Genomic DNA, 26,214 nt, shown 5'->3' with positions numbered 1-26,214 from the left:
TGGGAGTGAAATGCCGCACCCACACATATATTGTACCCTACATGTGGATGTGATACAGTGCAGTCTATCTAAGCCTTTCCTACCTTCTAGTGGCGATATTTTTACTTTTCCCAGTTGTGACGGATGTCAGATGTTTCCCATTCACGGGCCTAGATTCAAGTGCCGAAATTGTGATGACTTTGATTTCTGTGAAACCTGCTTCAAGAACCGAAAACATAACACAAGGCACACGTTCGGAAGAATAAATGAGCCAGGTACGTAAAACTAGCCGCTCGTTGCTACGTGGTATATAAGTGGGTGCAGACGCTATATTTCTCTTAACCCTTCATTAACAGGTCAGTCTCCGGTGTTCTGTGGACGCTCTGGCAAGCAGCTGAAGCGGCGGCACAGTGGCCAGAGGGGCATGTTACTGGATGACTGGTCAAGGATTGTGAAAAATCTGAATGTCTCCTCCTCTGCAAACCAGGCGTCACGTCTTATAGATGGCAGCGATCAGTGCTGGCAATCTTCTGGCTCACAGGGCAAGGCACGTTATATGGATAGGCATATTTATATAATTTCATTTTTTTTTTCTGTGACCGTGTTTCCATTGTAGGTAGGTAAATCGTAATCTTATGACCCAAACGGTTCATGTTTATTCTTATTTTTATTGGCCTATTCTGCCCCTACAGCATTGGATCAGGCTGGAGGTCTTTCCAGATGTCTTGGTGCACAGGCTGATGATGATCGTGGACCCCGCGGACAGTAGCTATATGCCTTCCCTTGTTGTGGTGTCAGGTAATCAATCTGTAATTGCCTTTTAAGGTTTTAATATTCCTTTTGGAAAATGGACAATGAAAATGTTTATTTTTGCAAATTATAGGTGGTAGTTCCTTAAATAACCTGATCGAGCTAAAAACAATCAACATAAATCCTACCGACATGAGTGTATTGCTTCTCAGTGACTGTACAGAGGTAAGGGGCCATGTTTGTAGTAGGTTTAAGATTATGATCTAGGAGGTGAACTAATTTGTAACTTTTTTCTGTTACGAAGTATCACCGATATATTGAAATTGCCATAAAGCAGTGTCGGAGCTCGGGCATTGATTGTAAGATCCATGAACTAAGTGTCATAGGGCAGATTCGGGCAGAGGATGAAGACCTGGCGACTGTGCCATTTCTTGCTTCAGATAATGAGGAGGATGATGATGATAAAGCCACCACTGGCAGGTTTGTGCGTTATATATTAACTGTCTAACGTAATGTTAATGTGACCACAGAGAACATTCTAGTCAAAGGCTGACCACGTGGCCTGAGCAGAGCTGTTAGAAATCAAGGTGTCTCTAGTGCCACCGTCAGACCTCCCAATATGGGCACTGATGGCGTATACTAATTTGCCTGGGGTTGCTCCAGCGCCCTCGCTTCCACATTGGGACGACAGGTGCCTGCCAGTGTATGTGTACAGCTGGGCAGACACTGCACTCCTTTATTAGGGTAGGACTGGTGCTCAGTACCTGCCGACTAAACTCCTATCCTGCCATCGAGGCGTCATCAGTTCTGTTTACAGAAGTGAGCAGCATCGGAACAGCCCTTTAATTTCTTTAACGAGGCAACGCCTTTATTAATTTGGCCTGATTTTCAATCAAGCTACATACTGACAGTTATTGCAGTAGCGTTATGTGAGCGTCCTAATGATAAACTTCGTGGGAACCAGCTATTTTTAATTTTTTTTTCAGCTTCATAAGAAAGAAAGCAGCTGCTTTAGAATCAGCAGCAACAATCAGAACAAAAGTGTTTGTGTGGGGCCTAAATGACAAAGATCAGCTGGGAGGATTGAAAGGATCCAAGGTAACGTTACCTATACAGTTTACTAGCAACTAGCCTTGTTTCTTAAAGGAGCACTATACATAGTCTGGAACCTTTAGGACCCCCATGTACGTTAAAGTCTACTAAACCCTCCAATTTCGGCAGGGGAAGCTGACCAACTAGTTTGTGTATAAGGGTCTCTTGGCTCTGTCCTGCCACATAACGTTCCACATAATTTAACACTGATCATTTTGTTCTCCAAGAGAAAAGCTGCTGCCAGAAGTGTCAGGCAGCAGCTTACCTTTCTCTTACCTGGTAAATGCCACTGTCAAACTCCCCCTTCCTTGGGGGAAGGGGGAGTCAGTCCATATGCCCATCAACGCACCTGTGACGTGAATGCAGGTCACTATGACAGTCGGGGGGTCTGTTGAAGACCCTCCCTGCTTATTGTAGAGCTCAAAAGAGACCGTGATACTGTGGCATTGCTGTATTTAGGAAAAGCGATCAGACTATTGTGTGCCCAAGTTTTGTAACGAGGCGAACAAGTACTGTAAAAGGTTAAAAGAAGAAAAAAGTAATAAAAAAGACAAATCGTTCCCCTTTTCCCACATTAAAAATAAAGTTAATGAAAAAATACACCTGTAGCATCACCGCCATTAGAAAAGTCCGATGTATCAAAATATAAAAATAATTAGCCCAATCACTAAACACCGTAAATGGAAAAAATGAACGCCAAAATAATTTTTTTTTTTTCCAATCTCTGCTATACCTCAAAGAATGCTGTAACTATCATCAAAATGTCATATCTATCGGAAAATGGAGACACTACCTCCCCTCCCCCCAATTTTTTTCCCCCAAAACTTCTGTTTTTTTTTTTCGCTACTAAAAATATAAACCTGACAAGTATCGCCATAAACTGATGAGCAGAATCACATTGCGAGGTAATCTTCACTACAAAATGTAAGCCGTAAAAACAATTCCCAGAAACTGTCAGAATTGCATTTTTTTTTCACAATTTCAATGCACTTAGAATTTTTATTTTCCCGTTTTCCGGTACACAATGTGATAAAATCAGTGGTGTCATTCAAAAGTACAACTTGTCCCGTGAAAAAAAGAAAGTTCTCATACATCTATGTGGACAGGAAAATAAATTTATGGCTCTGGGAAGAAGGGAGAAAAAAAAAACAAATGTAAAAATGGAAATTGGCTTCGTCTGGAAGGGGGTTAAAAATATCAATTTGTGATTTATTACTGTATATTGATATGCAATTGCAATTTCCCTCATCATGAAACTTTTGTCGTTCATCAGACACTATGGAATTTTTTTTTTTTTGCAGATTAAAGTTCCATCATTTTCTGAAACATTATCTGCTCTCAATGTTGTGCAAGTTGCCGGTGGATCAAAAAGCCTGTTTGCCGGTAGTTAGAGAATTCTCATGTTACCTTCTTTTAATTGTTGGAATACAACCTCTCATTCTGTAAAGCCATGGCATATATAATTGTCTGTTGTTATGCATCTGTAGAGTTAAGGTCCATTCGCATTGCAAGATGTACACCTGGTTCATGATGATCTTGCAGTGTAAACAGGCTGCCGATCACCAAGTGAACAAGTAAAATGCTCATTCCTCGGGTAAAGTGATCTTGTGCATCGTTCTCGGCCTGTACATACAGAACTCGCGCTATCAAGAACATTGGCCGCCGATCCGGACTGCACGATCTATTACAGATCATTAACCTGCCTGTGTAAACAGAGTGTTAAAGGGAACCTGTCACCCCCAAAATTGAAGGTGAGCTAAGCCCACCGGCATCAGGGGCTTATCTACAGCATTCTGGAATGCTGTAGATAAGCCCCCGATGTATCCTGAAAGGTAAGAAAAACAGGTTATATTATACTCACCCAGGGGCGGTCCTGGTTCTGTTCTGGTCCGATGGGCGTCGCGGTCTGGTCCGGGGCCTCCCATCTTCTTACGATGACGTCCTCTTCTTGTCTTAAGGCTGCGGCTCCGGCGCACTTTGTCTGCCCTGTTGAGGGCGCAGGCGCCAGGAAATGTCAGAGAGGCCCAGCACCTGTACACTGCAGTACTTTGCTCTGCCCTCAACAGGGCAAAGTACGCCTGCGCCGGAGCCACAGCGTGAAGACAAGAAGAGGACGTCATCGTAAGAAGATGGGAGGCCCTGGACCGCGACGCCCATCGCATCAGAACCGAACCGGGACCGCCCCCCAGGTGAGTATAATCTAACCTCTTTTTCTCATCTTTCAGGATACATCGGGGCTTATCTACAGCATTACAGAATTCTGTAGATAAGCCCTTGATGCCGGTGGGCATAGCGCACCTTCGATTTTGGGGTGACAGGTTCCCTTTAAATGACTGCCGATGCACTGACAAGTTGATGATTGGTGAAGGTTCAGTGCCGTCAGTCAGTTCCTGTAAATGAACCTTCAGGGTATGTGCACACGTAGATGTAACCCCAGCGGATTTTTCCACACCTGTTTTGAGAAATCCGCAGGTAAAAAGCACTGCGTTTTACCTGCGGATTTTATGCGTTTTTTTTGTGCGCATTCCACCTGCAGTTTTACACCTGCGGATTCCTATTATGGAGCAGGTGTAAACTGCTGCGGAATCTGCACAAAGAATTGACATGCTGTTGAATAAACAATGCTACTTTTCCGCGCATATTTTTTTTTTTTTACATGGTACTGTACAACGCATGGAAAACGGCTGCGAATCCTCAGCAAAATCCGCAGCGTGTGCACTTACCCTCATACCTCACTGGAATTGTCTTTATCAGTTTGTCTTCTATTTCTGACATGAGTTTGTATCATGTAATTGATCTCTGATGATTACCTCTGCTCATCTTAATCCCTATTTGTAGTGACGGTCGAGGGGAAGGTGTTCGCATGTGGGGAAGCCACTAACGGAAGATTGGGTTTAGGCATTTCCAGTGGGACAGTACCTATACCTCGACAAATGACTGCGCTCAGCAACTATGTAGTGAAGAAAGTCGCTGTTCATTCAGGTAGTTATCTGCGTACAGTATAACTTTAGGCGTTACTTACTACGTTTTGACATCTACTGATGGGAATTCCTCTATCTAGGTGGGAGACATGCAATGGCTCTAACAGTGGATGGCAAAATCTTCTCCTGGGGAGAAGGAGATGATGGCAAGCTTGGTCACTTCAGCAGAATGTGAGTGTATGATCACTGTGTGTTCAAATATTAAACATTATTAGCCTAATGCATAAATCAAAGGCGGCACTAAATTCTGCTCATTACACTGTCACATTGCAATATTACATTTGACAGATTTCTTGTGTTTTATTTAGGAACTGTGATAAGCCCAGACTAATAGAAGCTCTCAAGAGTAAGCGCATCCGTGACATCGCCTGTGGCAGTTCCCATAGTGCTGCTATAACCTCTAGTGGGGAGCTGTACACGTGGGGCCTGGGTGAATATGGCCGACTGGGGCATGGGGATAATACAACGCAGCTGAAACCTAAAATGGTAAGACTAGTTAGTAATCTGCGTTTTCGGCTGTTCCATTATTTTTGGTATCACACCAGTAATGGTTGTCATGTGAATATATCTGATCTCTCATCCCCGTAGAGATGAGTGGATCAGGGAAAAGTTGAACTTGCCTGTTCCTGGAAATTAGGTTTGTGGAGATGTTATTCTCTGCAAACTGAATGTTTCTTATTATGCTCGGGGGTCTCGGGAGATAATAAAATAAGATTTATGAACTAAAAGTCCCTGTACTCGCCTCACCACTCATCTTCGCAGCCACTCTCTGAAATACCAGGCCTCTTCATGCTGGGCCGGGACTTGTGTCTCTGAGGAGGCCCAGAGCGGTTCTGTTCAAGCAGGCGCATAAGGTCATAACGAGCGCCGTGACCCTGTGTGCGCATTGTCGGAAGCGTAGCTGGCCTCATCAAAGCCATAAATCCTATCCTAGAGTGAATGTGCCCATGGTGCCAGCTCCAAAGGAGCAGAGAGGTGAACGAGTAAGGTTAGTGTGTGTATGTTTTCAGTAATAGCGTTTATGTTTGAGCAGAATTTAATTCCTTTTGAATATATTCGCTCCTTTCTTCTCCCCCATATCCGTCCCATGGCACCCAGTTTTTTTTTTTTTTTCCCACTAAGCATAATGCGCTCTTTCCTGATCTTTTCCCGTTTTCCTATTCACCTTATTCTACAGTTCCCCATTTCCCCTTTGCTGCTCTACACTCTGATTTCTCAAGACTTGTGATCACTTTTCAGGTGAAGGTCCTCCTGGGCCATAGAGTCATACAAGTCGCATGTGGAAGTCGAGATGCACAGACCTTGGCTCTGTCAGATGAAGGTACGTTCAGATTAAAATGGTCACTGTCGTTTCATAAACATACACATCAATCAATAGTACAGGTGAATATAAAAAACATATTATGGTTAGTGATCAGAGAATCGATTCTCAGGACTCCGACCCATCGGTCAGGTCAATAATCTGTGACCTCTGGACTGGGGAGACCTGCATTTCTCCTTACCTTCCAACATTCCCAGCTCTTTTTAATTTGCCATGCTGGTGCAACGTTGTGTGTGCGTCGTGCTGTAATGATAAGTTCATGCCGACCTGCCTAATAAAAAGAGATGCTGAACGGAAAGGAGATTCGCACGTCCAGGATAATGACCTGACTAATGTTTCGGAGTCCTGCTAATCGATTCTCCTTGACAGAATCTCATAAGAGAAATCTACTTCTTTCTCCACTTTAGAGCCACTTCTTCCTCTCCCTCTTAAAAATATAAAGGAGTGATTGGTCCCTTTGATCAGCACAATCACTAAGGGGCAGGCTATTCACTGATTGGAAAAGTGGTAGGACACATCAGTAAGCCATATGGTCAGTGACAAAAGGGCCGTGTCTGTCTATTTCATGCTACAATCCATATACAAATAACTGACCAAAGTTTAGTATAGAGTAAAGCATGAAATTATTTTTACTGCAGTTTAACCCAAAATACTTGGCTGAAAGCAATGAGAAATGTGTTCAATGTATGTTTGTCCCATTGTTATAGGGTTGTCACTCGGGCACCAGATCTGTTTAAAATGGCTTTTCTGTTTGTTGCGTAGTGCTTTCTCTCACTTACTGTTCATATAACGTGCTGCTTTTTTCAGGACTTGTCTTCTCTTGGGGTGATGGAGATTTTGGGAAATTAGGACGGGGAGGAAGCGAAGGATGTAATGTGCCTCAAAACATTGAAAGGCTCAATGGTCAAGGAGTATGCCAGATCGAATGCGGCGCTCAATTTTCATTGGCATTAACAAAATCTGGTGTTGTCTGGACATGGTAATTGGCAAATACAGATCCTGAATGTGTATTTTTTTACTTTTGTGTGTGGCTCACTGCTATAAACAACCAGGGAACTTTTCATTTTGCATGGTCAACCTCCATTGATACTTAAGCGGTCCTTCATTTTGACATATTACTCTATTGTTAACAAAGCTGATATATCCCCTGATGGAGGCACTGAGCGCTGTTGTGAACAGAACCTACATTTACAATTTTATCTAAAGTTGGACATTCACTTATGAACATACGTCTGTTTTATACTTTCATTCAGCACCTACTATCGGGTAGGTCATGAGTACAAAACATGTTGACATTGTTGCCTAATATTTCAGGGGTAAAGGAGACTATTTTCGTCTGGGTCATGGCACCGATGTCCATGTGAGGAAACCACAAGTTGTTGAAGGCCTCAGGGGAAAGAAGATTGTCCATGTTGCTGTTGGAGCACTTCATTGTCTTGCAGTTACTGACACAGGACAAGTAAGGAGCTCAAAGTGATCTGTTGTAAATGTTTGTTCTTCAGGGAAAATATTTGATTTGCTGTATATTTCTAGGTATATGCATGGGGGGACAATGATCACGGACAGCAAGGAAATGGAACAACGACAGTCAACAGAAAGCCTACCCTTGTCCATGGTCTGGAAGGGCAGAAGATAACCCGTGTGGCATGCGGGTCATCTCACAGTGTGGCCTGGACAACAGTGGATGTGGCGACACCTTCTGTTCACGAGCCCGTCCTCTTCCAAACAGCTCGGGACCCCTTAGGAGCCTCATATCTTGGTAATCATAGTTTCTTTATCGCCTCTCATTGGGGGACACAGGAACCATGGGTGTATGCTGCTGCCACTAGGAGGCTGACACTATGCAAATAAAAAAGTTAGCTCCTCCTCTGCAGTGTACACCCCACCGACTGGCATTATACTTTTCAGTTTAGCTTAGTGTCAGTAGGAGGTGGACACGGGTCTTTCATTAGACCCTTATCTACCTAAATGTGCGTCGTTTTCTTTCAGTTTTCCTCGGAGGGATACAGGGTGAACAGTCACACCTGTATTCCCACAAGCGGACTATGAGTACGGTGTGTACTGCCACCCCGTATCCTCACAGATCCCTCACCAGGACCAAGATCCTGACACACCAGCGTGCTCAGAAGTCCGGTCCTGGCTCCGTCCCCCACCCACTCGCCCACCAGAGCCTGTCGGTTGGAGGAGACGAGGACGTCCATCAGCCCTGGATGTCTCACCCTCTTTTAAGGTTAGTACGGCGTGGGATGTTTTTTAGGTGAGTATTTCCCCTATCCCATCCCAGATCCTTGTTAGGGGGGGGATTCTTGTTAAGGGCTCCCAGACGGTGACCCTCGCTTACCCGGTCATCGCCTGTAACCTTGCGGCGCGGTCGATATTTTATCGGTGATCCTGGAGCTCCAGCATTTTCCCCATTCTGAGCAGGCTGCGGCGCCTGTTTTCTGGCCGCAGCGCTCTCACCCGTGACCAGCACCTTCTTTCTTGACAGCTCTTGGCTGCTGTTCGCTCCTTTCCGCGGCGCACTATCAGCGCTGCGGTTTTTCACTGGGCACAGTCCTCAGCGCAGCAGCCCTGCAGTCTATCGCGCTGCTTATCGCTGCAGCGCATTGCTCCGGCGCCGCAGGAGGTGGATCTGCGGCGCCCTTCAGCGGCGCAGCCTAGCAGGCTGCGGCGCCTGTGCCGCCAGCCTCCCGTCGCGGCGCACTGCTCCGGCGCCGCAGGAGGTGGATCTGCGGCGCCCTTCAGCGGCGCAGCCTAGCAGGCTGCGGCGCCTGTGCCGCCAGCCTCCCGTCGCGGCGCATAGCTCCGGCGCTCTATACCGGCGCCGCGGCTCGTTTCCCGGCCGCCGGTTCCTAATTTAAGCCCCGGCTTCAGCCGGGGCCTACTTCCGGTCTTCGAATCTGTCTCTTCCGCTTCTGCGGGCGGGCTTTTTACCCGCCCGACATACTATGACCTGCCCACCGGCGCCTCTGCGTCTAGCTCCGCCCCCTTCCTCGTGGGACACTCGTCTGGTGTGAGCATCGCTTCACACCACAGCAGCAGCCCTTGCAGTGCCTCACGCAGCGCGCCACGCTCCTTCGCCCGCATCTTCTGTGAGCTCAGCACCAGGGGATTTCTCCACCAAGGACAAGTGGGACATCTTCCAGGACCGGGTCCGTGAGTAGCTGCACTGCAGTCTGACACCCCCCTCTGACCACTGTCCCCTAACCAACTGGCATCTTCAGGGTCCCTCAAAATGTCTTCCTCTAAAGGGGGCCGCTCTCGCCCCCCTACTTCTTCTTCATCTACTACCTTAGTCACGTACTTTGCATGTTCGTCCTGTAACAGCAAACTTCCCTCAGGTCAGTCCTCCCCGCTGTGTCAGTCCTGCAGCAACCCGATTGCTCCCACCGCCCAGGATCCCCCGGCTGTTCCGCCCGAGAGTGATCCCCCCCATCCCAGGCTGGGCCGCTTCTCTGTCACAATCAGTGGCCGATTTAACACGGGTGTCTCAAACCCTGGTGTCCGCGCTGGATCGGTTACCCCTGCAGACCCCTGCAGTGGCCAGCGGGTCGCAGGAACCGCCGCCCGAGCCCTCCTTGATTAGCCACAAAAGGTCCAGACAGGAACGTCGGTCTGAGTCCTCTTCGCGTTCCATCTCGCCGCACGGCCCTCCCCCGCGGTTGGTGTCGCACCGTTCCTCCTCCCCTGAGTCAGGCGAGGCTTTATCTGATGCGCCCTCAGAGGAGATGTCGGAGTTGGATCCTAGCCAAATCGCCACCATGAGTGAGTCGGTCCAGAACCTCATTCGGGCTATAAACCAAACCTGTGGCATTAAGGATCCCTCTACGGAACCCGCAGATCAGGCGGTTTCGTTTAGACGGGCCAAACCACCTTCAAAATTTTTTGCCCCTCATCCTGAATTCGAGGAAATCCTGGCCAGAGAGAGAGAGAATCCGACCAGACGTTTTCAGAGGGGAAAACGCCTGGGGGTGTTATATCCTTTTTCACCAGATCTTACCGCCAATTGGACGGTCTCTCCCTCGGTGGATCCACCTGTGTCCAGGCTGTCCACCAACACGGTGCTCCCACTGTCCGGCGGAGCGTCTCTGAAGGATTCTAACGACAGAGTTATAGAATCCTTCGCAAAATCTGCCTTCGAAGCGGCTTCAGCAGCGCTATGCCCGGCCTTTGCTTCCACTTGGGCCTCAAAATCCATCTCAAAATGGGCCAAGGATCTGCGGCGAGGTATCCTGGACGGAGCTCCTCCCGCGCAATTAGCGGAACTTGCCAACCAGATTTCCCACGCTGGTGAATACCTGGTTTCCGCCTCCCTGGATGTCGCCTCTTGTGCGGCTCAGGCTTCCAGCAATGCCGTTGCCATCCGCCGGACCGTTTGGCTCAAGGCCTGGCAGGCGGACTTGTCCTCCAAAAAGTCCCTCACTAGTCTGCCCTTCCAGGGCTCTCGTCTCTTTGGTTCCCAGCTGGACCAGATCATTAAGGACGCCACTGGGGGCACAAGTTCCCTTCTCCCCCAGGCTAAACCTCGTCGCCCTCCTCCTAGACGGCAGTTTCGCTCGTTCCGGCCTTTTCGTCGCTTCGCTGCATCAAACTCCTTTTCCCAGCAGCAACAGAGGCCACAGGCATGTCAAGAGAAGAAGGCGGTGTCCTTCAGGCCCACTCCGTCCTGGCATCCTCGCTATTCCCAGGGTAGATCGTCCAGGCCCAGGACTGGAAGATCCACTTCCGCATGACTCTCGGCAAGACTCCAGCCCAACTCCCAGGTTGGGGGGCCGTCTTCTCCGTTTCAGGGACGTCTGTATTTCCGCAGTAGAGGATGCATGGGTCAGGGAAGTTGTGTCTTCGGGATACAAAATAGAGTTCGCCTCCCGACCCAGAGATCGTTTCTTCCAATCTCGTCCTCCAAAAGATCCCGCTTTGGTTCCGGGCTTCTTCGCAGCCATCGCTTCTCTGCTCAAATCCGGGGTAATCGTTCCCGTCCCAGAAAAGGAACGGTACACGGGTTTCTACTCGAACCTCTTTGTGGTACCGAAAAAAGACGGCAAGGTTCGTCCCATTCTGGACCTCAAATTGTTGAACAGGAGGGTTCGCCTGAGACACTTCAGGATGGAATCCCTTCGTTCAGTAATTGCTTCCATGGAGGCTCAGGAATTTCTATGCTCTATAGATATCCAGGACGCCTACCTACATGTTCCAATATTTCCCGGACATCACCGTTTCCTGCGCTTCGCAGTGCAACAAGATCATTTTCAGTTCGTCGCCCTGCCGTTCGGTCTCGCAACCGCGCCAAGGGTGTTCACGAAAATCATGGCGGCGCTGATGGCCATTTTGAGGGTCAGAGGCTTGGTTCTGTTTCCATACCTCGACGACATCCTCATCAAGGCTCCGTCCTTTGCTCAGGCCCACGAAAGCTTGTCCATTGTTCTCGACACCTTATCCCGTTTCGGATGGCTGGTCAACCGGAAGAAGTCCTGCCTTATTCCTTCTCAGCGCATCATCTTTCTGGGCATGCTCTTCGACACTCGTCAGTCCAGAGTCTTCCTTCCCAAGGACAAGAGATCCACCCTTTGTCGGGACATTCTCTTGCTCCAGGGTCCTCGGCCTCCCTCCCTCCGATCGGCCATGAAGGTTCTGGGGAGGATGGTAGCTACCTTGGAAGCGATTCCCTTCGCCCAATTCCATTCTCGACCCCTTCAGCAAGCCATTCTGTCTCAGTGGGACAGGTCGGTCTTCTCCCTGGATCGGCCGATCAGACTCTCCTTTCGGGTCAAGCGGTCTCTCAACTGGTGGCTGACGTCTCCTCTCATCTCCCAGGGCAGGTCCTTCCTTCCGGTTCACTGGCAGGTGGTGACAACGGATGCCAGCCTGATCGGCTGGGGTGCGGTTTTTCGCCACCTGACGGTTCAGGGCCGTTGGTCGCTGCAGGAGTCCGCGCTGCCGATCAACGTCCTCGAAATTCGGGCCATCTTTCTGTCCCTCCGCCACTGGGAAAGGATCCTCAGGGGCCTTCCAGTCCGGATCCAGACGGACAATGCCACGGCTGTGGCATATGTCAACCATCAGGGGGGGACTCGGAGCTCCTTGGCCCTTGCCGAGGTGTCCAAGATCCTCCTTTGGGCAGAGGCAACGGTTCCGGTGATATCCGCGGTGCATATCCCCGGCGTAGAAAACTGGGCCGCCGACTTCCTCAGCCGCGAGGGTCTCGCGGCGGGGGAATGGTCCCTGCATCCGGAGGTCTTCCATCAGATTTGTCTTCGATGGGGAACTCCGGATGTGGATCTCACGGCTTCTCGGATCAACAGGAAGGTTCCACAATTCGTCTCCAGGTCACGCGATCCTCTCGCAGTGGGCGTCGATGCTCTGGCCATTCCTTGGTCACAGTTCGAGCTGCCCTATCTGTTCCCACCCCTTCCATTACTTCCCAAACTGTTGAAGAAGATCAAAGCGGAAGGGGTGCCGGTCATCCTGATCGCCCCGGATTGGCCCAGGAGAGCTTGGTTCGCGGAGCTCGTCAACCTTCTCGCGGACGCTCCCTGGTGCCTTCCAGACAGGCCCGATCTGCTGTCCCAGGGTCCGATCTGCCACCCGAATTCTCGGTCGCTCAGTTTAACGGCGTGGCTGTTGAGACCGCGGTTCTAAGAGCGTCCGGCCTTTCGGACCGGGTGATTCACACCATGATTCAGGCTCGGAAGCCTTCGTCTTCCAGGATCTACTACCGCACCTGGAAGGCCTACTTCCGTTGGTGCGAGTCCAACCGCGTGCCGCCTATGGTTTTTTCCCTGCCTTCTCTTTTGGCCTTCCTTCAGGCAGGACTGGATTCGGGCCTGGCTCTTAGTTCCCTGAAGGGTCAGGTCTCTGCGCTTTCCATCCTCTTTCAGAAGACCTTGGCCTCTCGGCCACAGATTAAGACCTTCTTTCAGGGGGTAGCCCACGCCGTCCCGCCGTACAGGGCCCCTGTGGAGGCATGGGACCTAAACCTGGTACTGGACGTTTTGAAGGTTTCTCCCTTTGAACCTCTTAGGGAGATTCCTCTATCAGTTTTATCTTGGAAGGTGGCCTTTCTTGTGGCCATCACGTCCATTCGCCGCGTTTCCGAGCTGGCGGCACTGTCTTGCCGCCCTCCGTTTTTGGTCATTCACCAGGACAAGGTGGTCTTCCGACCTCCACCTTCTTTTCTTCCTAAGGTGGTTTCCACCTTCCACCTCAACGAGGACATCGTTCTACCTTCCTTTTGTCCAGCTCCGACTCATCCTCTGGAGCGATCGTTGAACAAGCTGGACCTAGTCAGGGCAGTGAGGATTTATCTGGATAGAACATCCTCTTTCCGGAAGACGAATTCATTTTTCGTCATTCCTGATGGCACGCGCAGAGGCCAGCCGGCTTCTAAAGCGACTATTGCTCGCTGGATCAGAACGGCAATTTTGGAGGCTTACCGGGTCAAGAACAGAGTGCCCCCTCCTGGGATCAAGGCTCACTCTACCCGGGCAGTCGGCGCCTCCTGGGCGGTGCACCACAGGGCTTCCGCCCTACAGCTTTGCAAAGCGGCAACTTGGTCTTCCATCCACACGTTCGCCAAATTTTACAAGGTCCATACCTACGCATCGGCGGACGCCAGCCTAGGCAGAAGGATCCTGCAGGCGGCAGTGGTGAGTCCTCTGACCTGATGGAAGTCTGTTTTCCCGCCCTTGGGACTGCTTTGGGACGTCCCATGGTTCCTGTGTCCCCCAATGAGAGGCGATAAAGAAAACAGGATTTTTGGTTGCTTACCGTAAAATCTGTTTCTTGAAGCCTCCATTGGGGGACACAGCTCCCTCCCAATGTTTTCTGTTGTTATCTGTTCTATGACTGTTCTCACGTTACAGTTCTCAAGTTTGTGGTTATGGTTTTTCAACCTTGTTTCATTATCTCCTACTGCTTTCTCACTAACTGAAGAGTATAATGCCAGTCGGTGGGGTGTACACTGCAGAGGAGGAGCTAACTTTTTTTATTTGCATAGTGTCAGCCTCCTAGTGGCAGCAGCATACACCCATGGTTCCTGTGTCCCCCAATGGAGGCTTCAAGAAACAGATTTTACGGTAAGCATCCAAAAATCCTGTTTTCATGTTTGTAGTAGTAGGCAAGTAGTAATAGTAAGCACGGCACTCTTGGCTTCTTGGAGGTGCACAAGTTAGGTATCCAACCCGTCAAATATAAGCAATAAATTACTTGCCACTCAGGAGATCTTTTTGCAAGATAAGAAGTGAACAATTCGTTTATTTAGTGCATCCAGTTCAAAATTAAACGTTTTCGGTCTAATCAAAAGACCTTCATCAGAACAAGTTTTTGGAGTACTGGAAGCCACGAGAAATATGTGTGGGCCCACAGGGGTGCCAACATCAGACGGAGTCCGGGAGCAAAAAGCGCCTTGAAGAGTCTGGAGGTACGGGAGCTGAGCGCTGCAGAGGAGCGAAACACTCGCAATGGCGGAAGTGCTGTATCCTCAAGGGGCACCGGCGCGGTGCTGAAGGAGTCGCATCCCGGGAGAACGCGACTCCTTCAGCACGGCGCCGGTGCCCCTTGAGGATACAGCGCTTCCGCCATTGCGAGTGTTTCGCCCCTCTGCAGCGCTCAGCTCCCGTACCTCCAGACTCTTCAAGGCGCTTTTTGCTCCCGGACTCCGTCTTGTAGTAGTAGGCAAATTGGAAAAATCTGCTAAAAACTCGTAATCCATGGCAGGCTACTAAAGGAAGCATTTTTTATGGCATTACACGCAATTTTGGGAAGGTGCTAATTGATCCCCCCCCCCTTTTTGTGATACAAGCAAGCTTTGTTTGCTTCAAATGGTAATCTAATAGAATGGCGATACTTTTCATCTCTGCTTTTTAAACTTTGAAAGAAGTGAATAATTTAAAGATCTTCTCTGGTAATCTGTCATTTGGAATTTCTTATCCACGCAAGTGCTCGTTACTCGAGTTTGCCTACAGTGCTCGGGTATGCACAGAGTGTTGCAGGTGCTCGAATGGTCTTTTCGAGTCCCCGCACTCACATGCGTCGCGGCTGTTAGACGACCACAAAACATGCGGAGATTGCCTGACATACACAGACCGCAAGTCCCATAGACTGTGAATGGATCAGCAGGGCAAATGTTTCATCTTGGGGAGTCGGGGACCTCTATGTTTATTACAGTAGTGTTCTCCCATCCGTCAGCTACATTTTAGTTGTAATTGTGGCAGAGCTCCTTTAATATGAAGCATTACATAAAATTTAAGTATGTATTGTGATATATCTTCAGCAAATAAACAGCCTTTAAAAGCTTATTTTTCCTTAATTTATTTACTTATCTTTTTTTTTTTTAGGCGTACCTTCAGATTTGGAGTCTTCATCTTCTTCCAGTAACAAAATCAATGGTGTGAACAATACCAAATCGAACCGCCCGTCCCTTGCGAAGATTCTTCTGTCTATCGACGGCAACTTGGCCAAACAGCAAGCGCTCTCTCACATTCTTACTGCATTGCAGATTATGTATGCGAGGTAGGAAGAACTGTAATGGCTCGATTTCTTAATGCTGTGAACAAGTGTTCAGAAAGTGTCTCTATAAAGTAATTTGCATAGAAGCAAGTTTTTGCTAGTGATCTGAAATTCCCCGGTCGGATGTATTATATTGTAATCGTTTTCTGGTACAGCTACTATATACAATTCCAATCGTACCCAGAAGAAATCTGTTCGAGATGCAATCTGTGCAGAAGACAAGAAGCGGGGAAGGCTTACCCTTCGAGGAAACTAATCACTGATTTGAGATTAGGATTTAGATGAAGCCTGTTTTATATAGACAGATTTTTCATGTCAGTAGCAACTATAACACTTTTGCCAATTACATTTTCTTTTCTTTCATTTCTAACACCTTCTGGAACTTTTCCTTTGCGCCTCTGTTTCAGATCAGGTTTTTTTTTTTTTTTTTAATAAGATCTTTACACTAATGAGATACAGAAAGTCTTAAAAATTGAATAACCTTCTCAACTGTATCTAGTAAAAGGAGTCGCCTTTTTAAATAGTATCTTTGTGAGCTCCACAAATAGGCTAACCCTTGACTTTTGTAATGCATGTGACATGCAGAAGACATGGATGATAAACTCTGTGATATATTGTTCTTATTCCAGGGATGCTGTTGTTGGGGCGTTAATGCCTGCGAGTATGATTGCTCCTGTGGAGTGCCCGTCTATGTCCACTGCCCCTCCTTCAGATGTGTCTGGCACGTCTAGCCCTATTAACAGTGATGATGTAGGATTAACTATGGATTTGGAGGATCGATTGAGTCCCAGTCCTTGGCAAGACAGGCGTGGAGAGGTATGCCTAGACAGCTGTTAGATGGATAAATGCAAAAGAAAAGATTTATAGGGTTTTTCACTTATTGTTAGAATCTGCTGACACTTTATGATCACAAGTCCAACTTTTGTGACCCCCACCACCCACCCGAATGTGAAGGGCTACAGCACTGGCTTAGTGTTGATCCCCTTTTCCTGCAGCTGCAGTTCTCTTTACATCCTAGGTGTCTGAGAAGACCACTGTGCCTGGAAAAACCAGCCAAGGGAAGCCACCCTGCAGAAATGCTACAGCAACTTTATTTTTAGGTTCAGTGCATAGATATAATGAAAATTCACTTTTTTGGGGGGGGTTAGGTTCCTTCTTCTGAAGATGCTGTGACTCCTTCGGCTGTGACGCCTTCTGCTTCTTCTGCTTCATCCCGGCCATTTATTCCAGTAACAGATGATCCTGGAGCAGCTAGTATCATTGCAGAAACAATGACCAAAACCAAAGAAGTAGGTGATCAATGAGATTTTTACGTAGTTTGGCTTAACATCCCGTGTTCTGCAGTCTACCCTACATGTTCAGCTCTAATCAGTTTTATTCTGTCTAGGATGTGGAAAGTCAGAATAAAGTATCAGGCCCAGAACCCCAGTGCCTGGATGAATTCACCAGTTTACTTGTTCCTGACGATACTAGAGTCTTGGTTGACTTGCTGAAGCTTGCGGTCTCTAACAGAGCTGGAGAGAAAGGGAAGGAAGTTCTATCTGCTATTCTGTCTGGAATGGGCACAGCATACCCACAGGTCAGTGCGTCACTGCTTGCTTTTGTTTTAAATATTTGGTTTTACTATAAAATGTTCTTGCTGAGAAATATTATTACAACAAACCTGTGTGGTTATGGCCTGAATTTCCCCAATAGGTCCCGTGTCTTGCACGTGATTGGCTAGTTGAGCCTGCTTGTGTTGCCCAGACTATGGTTTTCATTCTTCCGTACTTGCTATTTATCTACAGTAAATATACACAGTCATGGCCGAAAGTCTTGGCACCCTTGAAATTGTTTCAAAAAAATGAAGTATTTCCTCAAGAAAATTTTCTCCTACACCTCATTGGGGGACAAAGGCCGTGGGTGTTATGCTGCTGCCACTAGGAGGACACTAAGTAGTACAGAAAGAATAGCTCCTCCCCTGCAGTATACACCCTCCTGCTGGCTCCAAGTGAACCAGTTCTTGCTTAGTGTTTGTAGGAGGCACTTGGGTCTGCTTTCCGACCCCACCGTTTTTATTTTAGCTTTACACCTTTTTATCCATTTTTCCCTTAACAGAGTGAATGGGGGCGACGGATCCTTTCTAGGTTTCGTTCTCCCCCGAACCATCAACAGGCAAGAGCGAGGAGCGTCCCTCCCCGTACCCTTTCCTGCACCGTTGGATGCCAGCCCTGAGCTCACTTTGCGGCGACGGTTCCTTCGCATTCCGATCTCCCCCCTCCATAGCAGGCGACCACATGGAGTAGCCCTCCATCTACCTCTCCTGGAGCCACGTGCATAGCCGGACATTATATGTATGGCATTCGTGCAGCCCCCCACTGCATCACCACTGATATAGCGGATGATGGAAGGCGGCAAAAGCTCTCCACCCCCTTTCCTAACGATGGCGACGGTGGATTGAGCACCGGCGCACCGCATCTACCCTGAGTACACAGCAGGGGCCGAGGCGCTGGGTCGCGATCACAACAGCGAGTGTCCAGCCGCGCAAACAGCGGTTGCGGCGCTGTAGGCCACAACCGCCAGCAAAAATTTAGTCCCCGGCTTTTCATACATACAGGCCGGAAAGTTGGCTCTGCCCGCTGGCAGTTAGCACCGCCCCCTTTCTGGCGCTTCTCATTCTATGAGAAGCGCCTTTACTTCCTCATCTTGGCGGCCATCTTTATACACCTGCATGGCTGATACTGCAGTGCTGCTCCAGCGTTTGGATGACGGCCTTCAGGGCCTGGCGTTTTTCTGTGGACACATTGCGACCTCCCCTGGGGACTCAAGACACAGGCCCTGGGTAAGCTGCAGAATTATAGCTTAACCCTTCCCCTGCTAGTAAGCGCTCTCCTCAAGGCTACACTATGTCTCAATCAAAGTCTTCCAAAAAGAATGGCAAAACGCACACTGTGTTTTTTGCTGCTTGTACCTCTTGTAAGGTTACCCTACCCTGAGGTCACAATACTGCGTTCTGCATAGCTTGTGAACCGATGACTACTCAGGAACCACCTGTTACTGATACCGAACCCAGTGAGCCTAGTCCCCCTGAGTGGGCTACCTCCCTTACTTGGTCTATGGCATCCCTGGTCAAAGCGTTAGATTCTTTCCGGGACCCTTCCTCTAACCAGGGCTTTCACCAATCTCTTACGGATAACGCTTTCGATGGACAGAACCCATTGTCTACTAGGGGTTGTACCTTACCAAGGAGCTCTCGCGATTCCAGGAGGAGGACCCATGCCATTTTCCCAGATCATCACCGGGATTCGGGTTCTGGGAGTTCCATCTCTCGTACCCCCTCTCCTGGGGGCTAGTAGAGAACATGTTTCAGAGGACGATTCTGACACATCCTTAGATCAGGAATTCCAACACTATCAGGAGACACTCGACTCTCTCATTGAGTCAGTAAATAAGGCCCTGAAACTAGATGAGGACCCCTTATATAAAACGGATCATGCTGTGTCCTTTAAGAGGACCAAGCGAGCTCACAGAGTGTTCGTCAATCATCACGAATTTACTAAAATTGTTTAATCTCACAGAATCAGTCCAGATACACGTTTCACAGGGCAGAAGCCAATGGAGTCAAAATATCCCTTTGCCACTGATTTAAGAAAGGATTGGTCACAGTCTTCCCCGGTAGATCCTCCTGTATCGCGTCTAGCTACTAAATCTATTTTATCCTCTTTAGAGGGCGCCTCGATTAAAAACCCCACCGATCGTCAGATTGACAATCTGGCTCGCTCAGCTTTTGAAGCTTCAGCAGCCGCACTCTTTCCGTCCTTCGCCGCTACGTGGGTGGCTAAGGCTATGGCCCATTGGGCTGAAGTCTTATCTTCAGCGGTTCTAGATACCAATCTTCCCCCCGAGGTAGCAGACCTCGCTACTCAGATAGCCAGAGCCGGGGATTTTGTGGTTACGGCTTCTCTAGACGCCGCTGACTGTGCTTCTCAAGCAGCAGCAAACGCTATCACCATTAGGAGGTCTCTGTGTCTTAGGGACTGGCGTACGGATTCTGCTTCCAAAAAGTCATTAACTTCTTTACCATACCAGAGCGGTCGCCTTTTTGGCGAAAAGCTCGATCAACTAATTTCCGACGCCACTGGAGGGAAGAGCAAATTTCTTCACCAGCAGAGACTCTCTCGGCCCTTTCAGAACCAGCAACAGCAGGCTCGGTTCCGATTTTTTTTATTTTTTTAATTTTCGTTACAACTCAAACTGGTCCTCTACTTCCACATCTTCCGGACCCGGCCGAGCACAACGCAGGGACAGAGGCCCTTAGGCCTCATATAAACATTCCCCTTCATTGAGAGTCAGGCCTAGGCAGTCTGGGCCCAGAGGGTCCAGACCAGGCAGATCTTCTACACAATGACTCCCTGTGGTATCCGGTGGACACCCTCAAAATAGGCGGCCCCCTGCTCTCCTTCAGCGACGCATGGCTCTCGGTCGATCACGACGAGTGGGTCCTAGATCTAGTGTCCTCCGGATACAAGATAAAATTTTCCTCTCGTCCACCAAATCGCTTTTTCCTGTCTTCTCCTTCCAGAGCAAAAACAGCAGCTTTCTTCCAAGCCATAAGCACTCTAAAAGAGGACAGGATTATTATCCTGGTTCCTCAAAGCGAAAGGTTTCAAGGTTTCTATTCAAACCTGTTCATTGTCCCAAAGAAGGATGGTATGGTACGGCCCATACTGGACCTAAAACTGCTGAACAAGTTCATCCGGGTGCGACGGTTCAGAATGGAATCGCTTCATTCGGTCATCGCTTCCATGGAAAAAGGTGAGTTCCTGGTGTCTGTAGACATCCAGGACGCGTACCTTCACATTCCAATTTTTCCATCTCACCAAAGGATCCTTCGTTTTGCAGTGCAGGAAGAACATTATCAATTCGTTGATTTGCTCTTCGGCCTCGCCACCGCCCCCAGGGTATTCACCAAGGTAATGGCGGCTGCCGTGGCCATCCTCCACACCTGAGGGGTTGTGGTGCTACCGTATCTAGACGATATTCTCATCAAAGGACCCTCTTCTCGCGCCTGCAAGGAGGCCGTGAACATCACAATAGATACTCTTTTTCGCCTGGGTTGGAAGATAAAATTCAAAAAATCCTACCCAGTACTGGCTCACCGGATTTCCTTTTTAGGAATGATACTGGACTCATCCCAGGGGTTGGTGCTCCTTCCCCTGGAAACTATCTGTCTTACAGCGGGAAACTCAGAAGCTCTCTCAATCTCACACTCACTCTCTGCGTTTCAGCATGAGAGTCGGCAGGATGGTAGCAGCTATGGAGGTGGTCCCGTTCGCTCAACTACACCTCCACCCCTTACAGCATGCCTTCCTGGCTGCGTGGGACAGGAACTCGTCCTCTCTCGACCGTCGTTTCCTCCTTCCCCAGCGAGTCAGACAGTCTCTCAGGTGGTGTACATTGAAGTCCTCCCTGAATCAAGGGAAGTCCTTTCTCCCAATTCACTGGCTAGTTGTGATAACAGATGCCAGTCTTTTAGGTTGGGGAGCGGTGTTCCACCACCACACTGCTCAGGGCCGTTGGTCCCTTCAGGAATCATGCGTTCCGATCAACATCTTGGAAATACGGGCAATCAGGTTAGCCCTTCTCCAATTTCACTCCTTCCTGGCAGGTCGTCCTATCACGATTCAGTCTGACAATGCCACGGCAGTGGCATACATCAACCTACAGGGGGGAACCCGCAGCAAGGCAGCCATGACCGAGGTAGGCCACGTTCTCCGTTGGGCCGAGGAAAACCGTTGAATGATTTCAGCGGTTCACATCCTGGGAGTGGAAAATTGGATCGTCAAGGTTTCGACTCAGGGGAGTGGTCTCTCCATCCGGAGATCTTCCACCAGATCTGCGGTCGTTGGGGAAGCCCGGACGTGGATCTGATGACCTCACGGCTAAATTCCAAGGTCCCCGACTTCATAGCTCGGTCACACGACCCGGCAGCTATCGGGGCAGATGCACACGTACTCCCGTGGCATCAATTTCAGTCATCAAGAAGATCAGAGCAGAGGGGGTACCAGTAATCCTGATTGCAGCGGATTGGCCGCGCAGGGCATGGTACGCAGAACTAGTTCCACTAGTCGCCGATGTCCCTTGGCGATTACCGAATCGCGTAGACCTGTTATCCCAGGGTCCCATTTACCATCAGAACTCCGAGGCCCTGTGTTTGACAGCATGGCCATTGAGTCTTGGGTGCTAACCCAGGCAGGTTTTTCTCCGGAGGTCATTTCTACCATGATCAGCGCTAGAAAGCCCACGTCTGTGTATTTATCATCGCATTTGGAAGACCTTCTTTTCATGGTTCAACGACTGGGGACGTTCTCCTCTTGAATTGTCCATTCCTTCCATCCTCGAATTCCTACAAACGGGATTGGACAAAGGTCTCGCCCTTAGCTCCCTCAAGGGGCAGATTTCTGCCTTGTCAGTTCTGTTCCAACGCAGGATTGCTAACCGATTACAGATATCCGTAAGAGATCGGTGAGAGCCCTGGTTAGAGGAAGGGTCCCGGAAAGAATCTAAAGCTTTGACCAGGGATGCCATAGACCGGGTAAGGGAGGTAGCCCACTCAAAGGGACTAGGCTCACTGGGTTCGGTGTCAGTAACAGGTGGTTCCTGAGTAGTCATCGGTTCATTCAGGGAGTCTCGCATGTGGTGCAGAGCTGCGACCTGGTCCAGTCTGCATACGTTTACAAAACATTACCATATTCATTCACAGGCCTTGTCAGATGCGACCGTCGGCAGACGAATTTTGCAGGCAGCGGTGCCGCATCTGTAACTTGTTGGTACAAGGAGCAATTACAGTTGATTGTTCCCCACCCGGGGACTGCTTTAGGACATCCCATGGTCCTGTGTCCCCAAATGAGGCGTAGGAGAAACAGGGATTTTTGTGTACTCACCGTAAAATCCTTTTCTCCGAGCCAATCATTGGGGCGCACAGCACCCACCCCGTTAGCCGAATGGCTTTGTTTTTTTTCTGTGTTGACTTGGCTTTGACATAGTTCATCCTTGTTAAATGTTTAAGCTTCCACTGCTTTTGTTACCGAACTGGTTCACTTGGAGCCAGCAGGAGGGTGTATACTGTAGAGGAGGAGCTATTCTTTCTGTATTACTTAGTGTCCTCCTAGTGGCAGCAGCATAACACCCATGGTCCTGTGTCCCCCAATGATTGGCTCGGAGAAAAGGATTTTACGGTGAGTACACAAAATTCCCTGTATTTCAATTACACATGTTTCCTAATACACATGTTTATCTCCTTTGTGTGTATTGGAGCAATACAAAAAAAGTCGGAAAAAAAGGCAAATTGAACAATTCCTACAAAACCCCGAAAATGGGCCGGACAAAATTGTTGGCACCTTTCCAAATTGTGGGTAAACCACTTTATTTCAAGCATGTGATGCTTATTCATACTCGCCTGTGGCAAGTAACAGGTGTGAGCAATATGAAAATCACTCCTGAAACCAGATAAAATGGGGAGACGTTGATTGTCTTTGCATTGTGTGTCTGTGTGACATACTAAGCATGGAGAACAGAAAGAGGACGAGAACTGTCTAAGGACTTGAGAACCAATATTGTTGAACAATATCAGCAATATCAAGGTTATAAGATCCAGAGATCTTCGTTTCTTTGTCCACTGTGTGGAACATAACCAAGAAGTTTACAACTCATAGCATTAGCTATAGCTAATCTCCCTGGACATGGATGTGGACAGTAGAGGAAAAATTGATGAAAGGTTGCCCAAGCTGTCCTGCATGCTCCGGGTGTATCAGTGTCAGCGCAAACTGTCTACATTTGAATGAAATAAAACTGTTATGGCATAATACCCTGGAGGGTCTCTGCTGACTCGGAGACCTAAAAAAGCTAGACTGCAGCTTGCCAAAATGTATGTGAGCAAGCCAAAATCCTTCTGGGAAAACGTCTTGTGGACAGATGAAACAAAGAAAGAGCTTGTTGGTAAAGCACATCATTGTACTGTTGATGGAAAATGGAATGAGGCCTACAAAGAAAAGAGCCCAGTACCTACAGTCAAATATGGTGGTGGTTCAAAGATGTTTTGGGTTCGTTTTCCTGCCTTTGGCACTCGATGCCTTGACACTGTGCAAGGCATCATGAAATCTGAAGATTACAAAAGGATTTTGGGTCGAAATGTATTGCCCAGTGTCAGAAAGCTGGGTTTGCGTCCTAGGTCATGGGTCTTTCAGCAGGATATTAACCCAAACCTAATTAAAGAAGCACCCAGATATGGATGGAAAAAAAACACTGGAGAGTTCTGAAATGACCAGCAATGAGTCCTGATCAAAATCTCATTGAAAACCTGTGGAGAAATTTTAAAATTGTTGTTAAGAGAAGACACCCTTCAAATAGGAGAGACCTGGAAATGAAGATTGGTCCAGAATTCCAATTGAGAGGTGTAAGAAGCCTGTTGATGTTTATAGGAAGTGATTGATTGCAGACTCTTTGGAATAAATAACTGCATTCAAATATTAAGTTGAGGGTGTGAACAATTTTGTCTGACCCATTTTGGGGGTTTGTGTGAAGTTATGTACAATTTGCTGTTTTTTTTTACAATTCTGACCACTGTCACTTTATGAGGTTATAACTCTGGAACGCTTCAACGGATCCCGCTGATTCTGAGATTGTTTTTTCGTGACATATTGTACTTCATGTTAGTGGTAACATTTCTTCGATATTACTTGCGATTATTTATGAAAAAAACGGAAATATGGCGCAAATTTTTAAAATTTTGCAATTTTCAAACTTTGTATTTTTATGCCCTTAAATCAGAGAGATATGTCATGAAAAATAGTTAATAAATAACATTTCCCACATGTCTACTTTACATCAGCACAATTTTCAAAACAAAATTTTTTTTTGTTAGGGAGTTATACGGGTTAAAAGTTGACCAGCAATTTCTCATTTTTACAACACCATTTTTTTTAGGGACCACATCACATTTGAAGTCATTTTGAGGGGTCTATATGATAGAAAATAACGAAGTGTGACACCATTCGAAAAACTACACCCCTCAAGGTTCTCAAAACCACATTCAAGAAGTTTATTAACCCTTTACGTGCTTCACAGGAACTGAAACAATGTGGAAGGAAAAAATGAACATTTAACTTTTTTTTTTTTTTACAAACATTTTAATTCAGAACCATTTTTTTTATTTTCACAAGTGTAAAAACAGAAATGTAACCATGTAACCAGAATTAGCTGGAATTGAGATCGGACGCCATGTCACGTTTAGAGAGCCCCTGATGTGCCTAAACAGTGGAAACCCCCCATAAGCGACACCATTTTGGAAACTAGACCCCTTAAGGAACTTATCTAGAAGTGTGGTGAGCACTTTGAAACCCCAAGAGCTTCACAGAAGTTTATAACGTAGAGCCGTGAAAATAAAAAATCGCATTTGTTTACACAAAAATGATCTTTTGAAATTTTTATTTTCACAAGGGTAACAGGAGAAATTAGACCACAAAAGTTGTTGTGCAATTTCTCCTGAGTACGTCAATACCCCATATGTGGGGGTAAACCACTGTTTGGGCGCACCGCAGAGCTTGGAAGAGGAGTGCCGTTTTACTTTTTCAATGTAGAATTGGCTGGAATTGAAATCGGACGCCATGTCGCGTTTGGAGAGCCCCTGATGTGCCTAAACAGTAGAAACCCCCCACAAGTGACCCCATTTTGGAAACTAGACCCCCCATGGAACTTATCTAGATGTGTGGTGAGAACTTTGAATGCCCAAGTGCTTCACAGAAGTTTAGAATGCAGAGTCGTGAAAATAAAAAATATTTTTTTTTCACACAAAAAAGATTTTTTTAGCCCCCAAGTTTTTATTTTCACAAGGGTAACAAGAGAAATCGGACCCCAAAAGTTGTTGTCCAATTTGTCCTGAGTATGCTGGTACCCCATATGTGGGGGTAAACCACTGTTTGGACGCACGGCATAGCTCGGAAGGAAGGAGCGCCGTTTTGGAATGCAGACTTTGATAGAATGGTCTGCTGGCGTTATGTTGCGTTTGCAGAGCCCCTGATGTACCTAAACAGTAGAAACCCTCCACAAGTGACCCCATTTTGGAAACTAGACCCCCCAAGGAACTTGGCTAGATGTGTGGTGATAACTTTGAATGCCCAAGTGCTTCACAGAAGTTTAGAATGCAGAGTCGTGAAAATAAAAAATATTTTTTTTTCCACAAAAAAGATTTTGTAGCCCCCAAGTTTTTATTTTCACAAGGGTAACAGGAGAAAGTTGTTGTCCAATTTATCCCAAGTACGCTGATGCCCTATATGTGGGGGTCACCCACTGTTTGGGCGCACGGCAGAGCTCAGAATGGAGGGAGCACCATTTGACTTTTTAAACGCAAAATTGACTGTCGTGTTTGGAGACCCCCTGATGTACCTAAACAGTGGAAAACCCCCAAGTCTAGCTCCAACCCTAACCCCAACACACCCCTAACCCTAATCCCAACCCGATCCATAATCCTAATCACTAACCCTAACGATAATCACAACCCTTACCCCAAAACAACCCTAATGTCAACCCTAACCATAACCCTAATCA

The 26,214-nt window shown here is 47.7% G+C and overlaps 1 protein-coding gene across 3 annotated transcripts in view; it reads left to right on the top strand.

Moving 5' to 3' along the window:
- Positions 1-26,214, top strand: part of HERC2 (HECT and RLD domain containing E3 ubiquitin protein ligase 2) — a 296,865-nt gene that overhangs the window by 196,281 nt on the left and 74,370 nt on the right. For all 3 annotated transcript variants that reach the window (XM_069757837.1, XM_069757836.1, XM_069757835.1), the window contains exons 52-69: positions 115-254; positions 336-526; positions 672-777; positions 863-954; positions 1,034-1,209; positions 1,716-1,827; positions 3,123-3,204; positions 4,660-4,803; positions 4,883-4,973; positions 5,111-5,288; positions 6,042-6,123; positions 6,931-7,102; positions 7,438-7,582; positions 7,657-7,882; positions 15,459-15,633; positions 16,260-16,446; positions 16,779-16,919; positions 17,018-17,209. In XM_069757837.1, the coding sequence (XP_069613938.1) occupies positions 115-254; positions 336-526; positions 672-777; positions 863-954; positions 1,034-1,209; positions 1,716-1,827; positions 3,123-3,204; positions 4,660-4,803; positions 4,883-4,973; positions 5,111-5,288; positions 6,042-6,123; positions 6,931-7,102; positions 7,438-7,582; positions 7,657-7,882; positions 15,459-15,633; positions 16,260-16,446; positions 16,779-16,919; positions 17,018-17,209 (2,632 nt within the window). The remainder of the gene's footprint in view (positions 1-114; positions 255-335; positions 527-671; positions 778-862; positions 955-1,033; positions 1,210-1,715; positions 1,828-3,122; positions 3,205-4,659; positions 4,804-4,882; positions 4,974-5,110; positions 5,289-6,041; positions 6,124-6,930; positions 7,103-7,437; positions 7,583-7,656; positions 7,883-15,458; positions 15,634-16,259; positions 16,447-16,778; positions 16,920-17,017; positions 17,210-26,214) is intronic.

This window comes from Ranitomeya imitator, chromosome 3 (genome assembly GCF_032444005.1).
Source record: "Ranitomeya imitator isolate aRanImi1 chromosome 3, aRanImi1.pri, whole genome shotgun sequence".
NCBI classification, from domain to species: Eukaryota; Metazoa; Chordata; class Amphibia; order Anura; family Dendrobatidae; genus Ranitomeya; species Ranitomeya imitator.
This window is presented reverse-complemented; position numbering and strand designations above follow the sequence as displayed.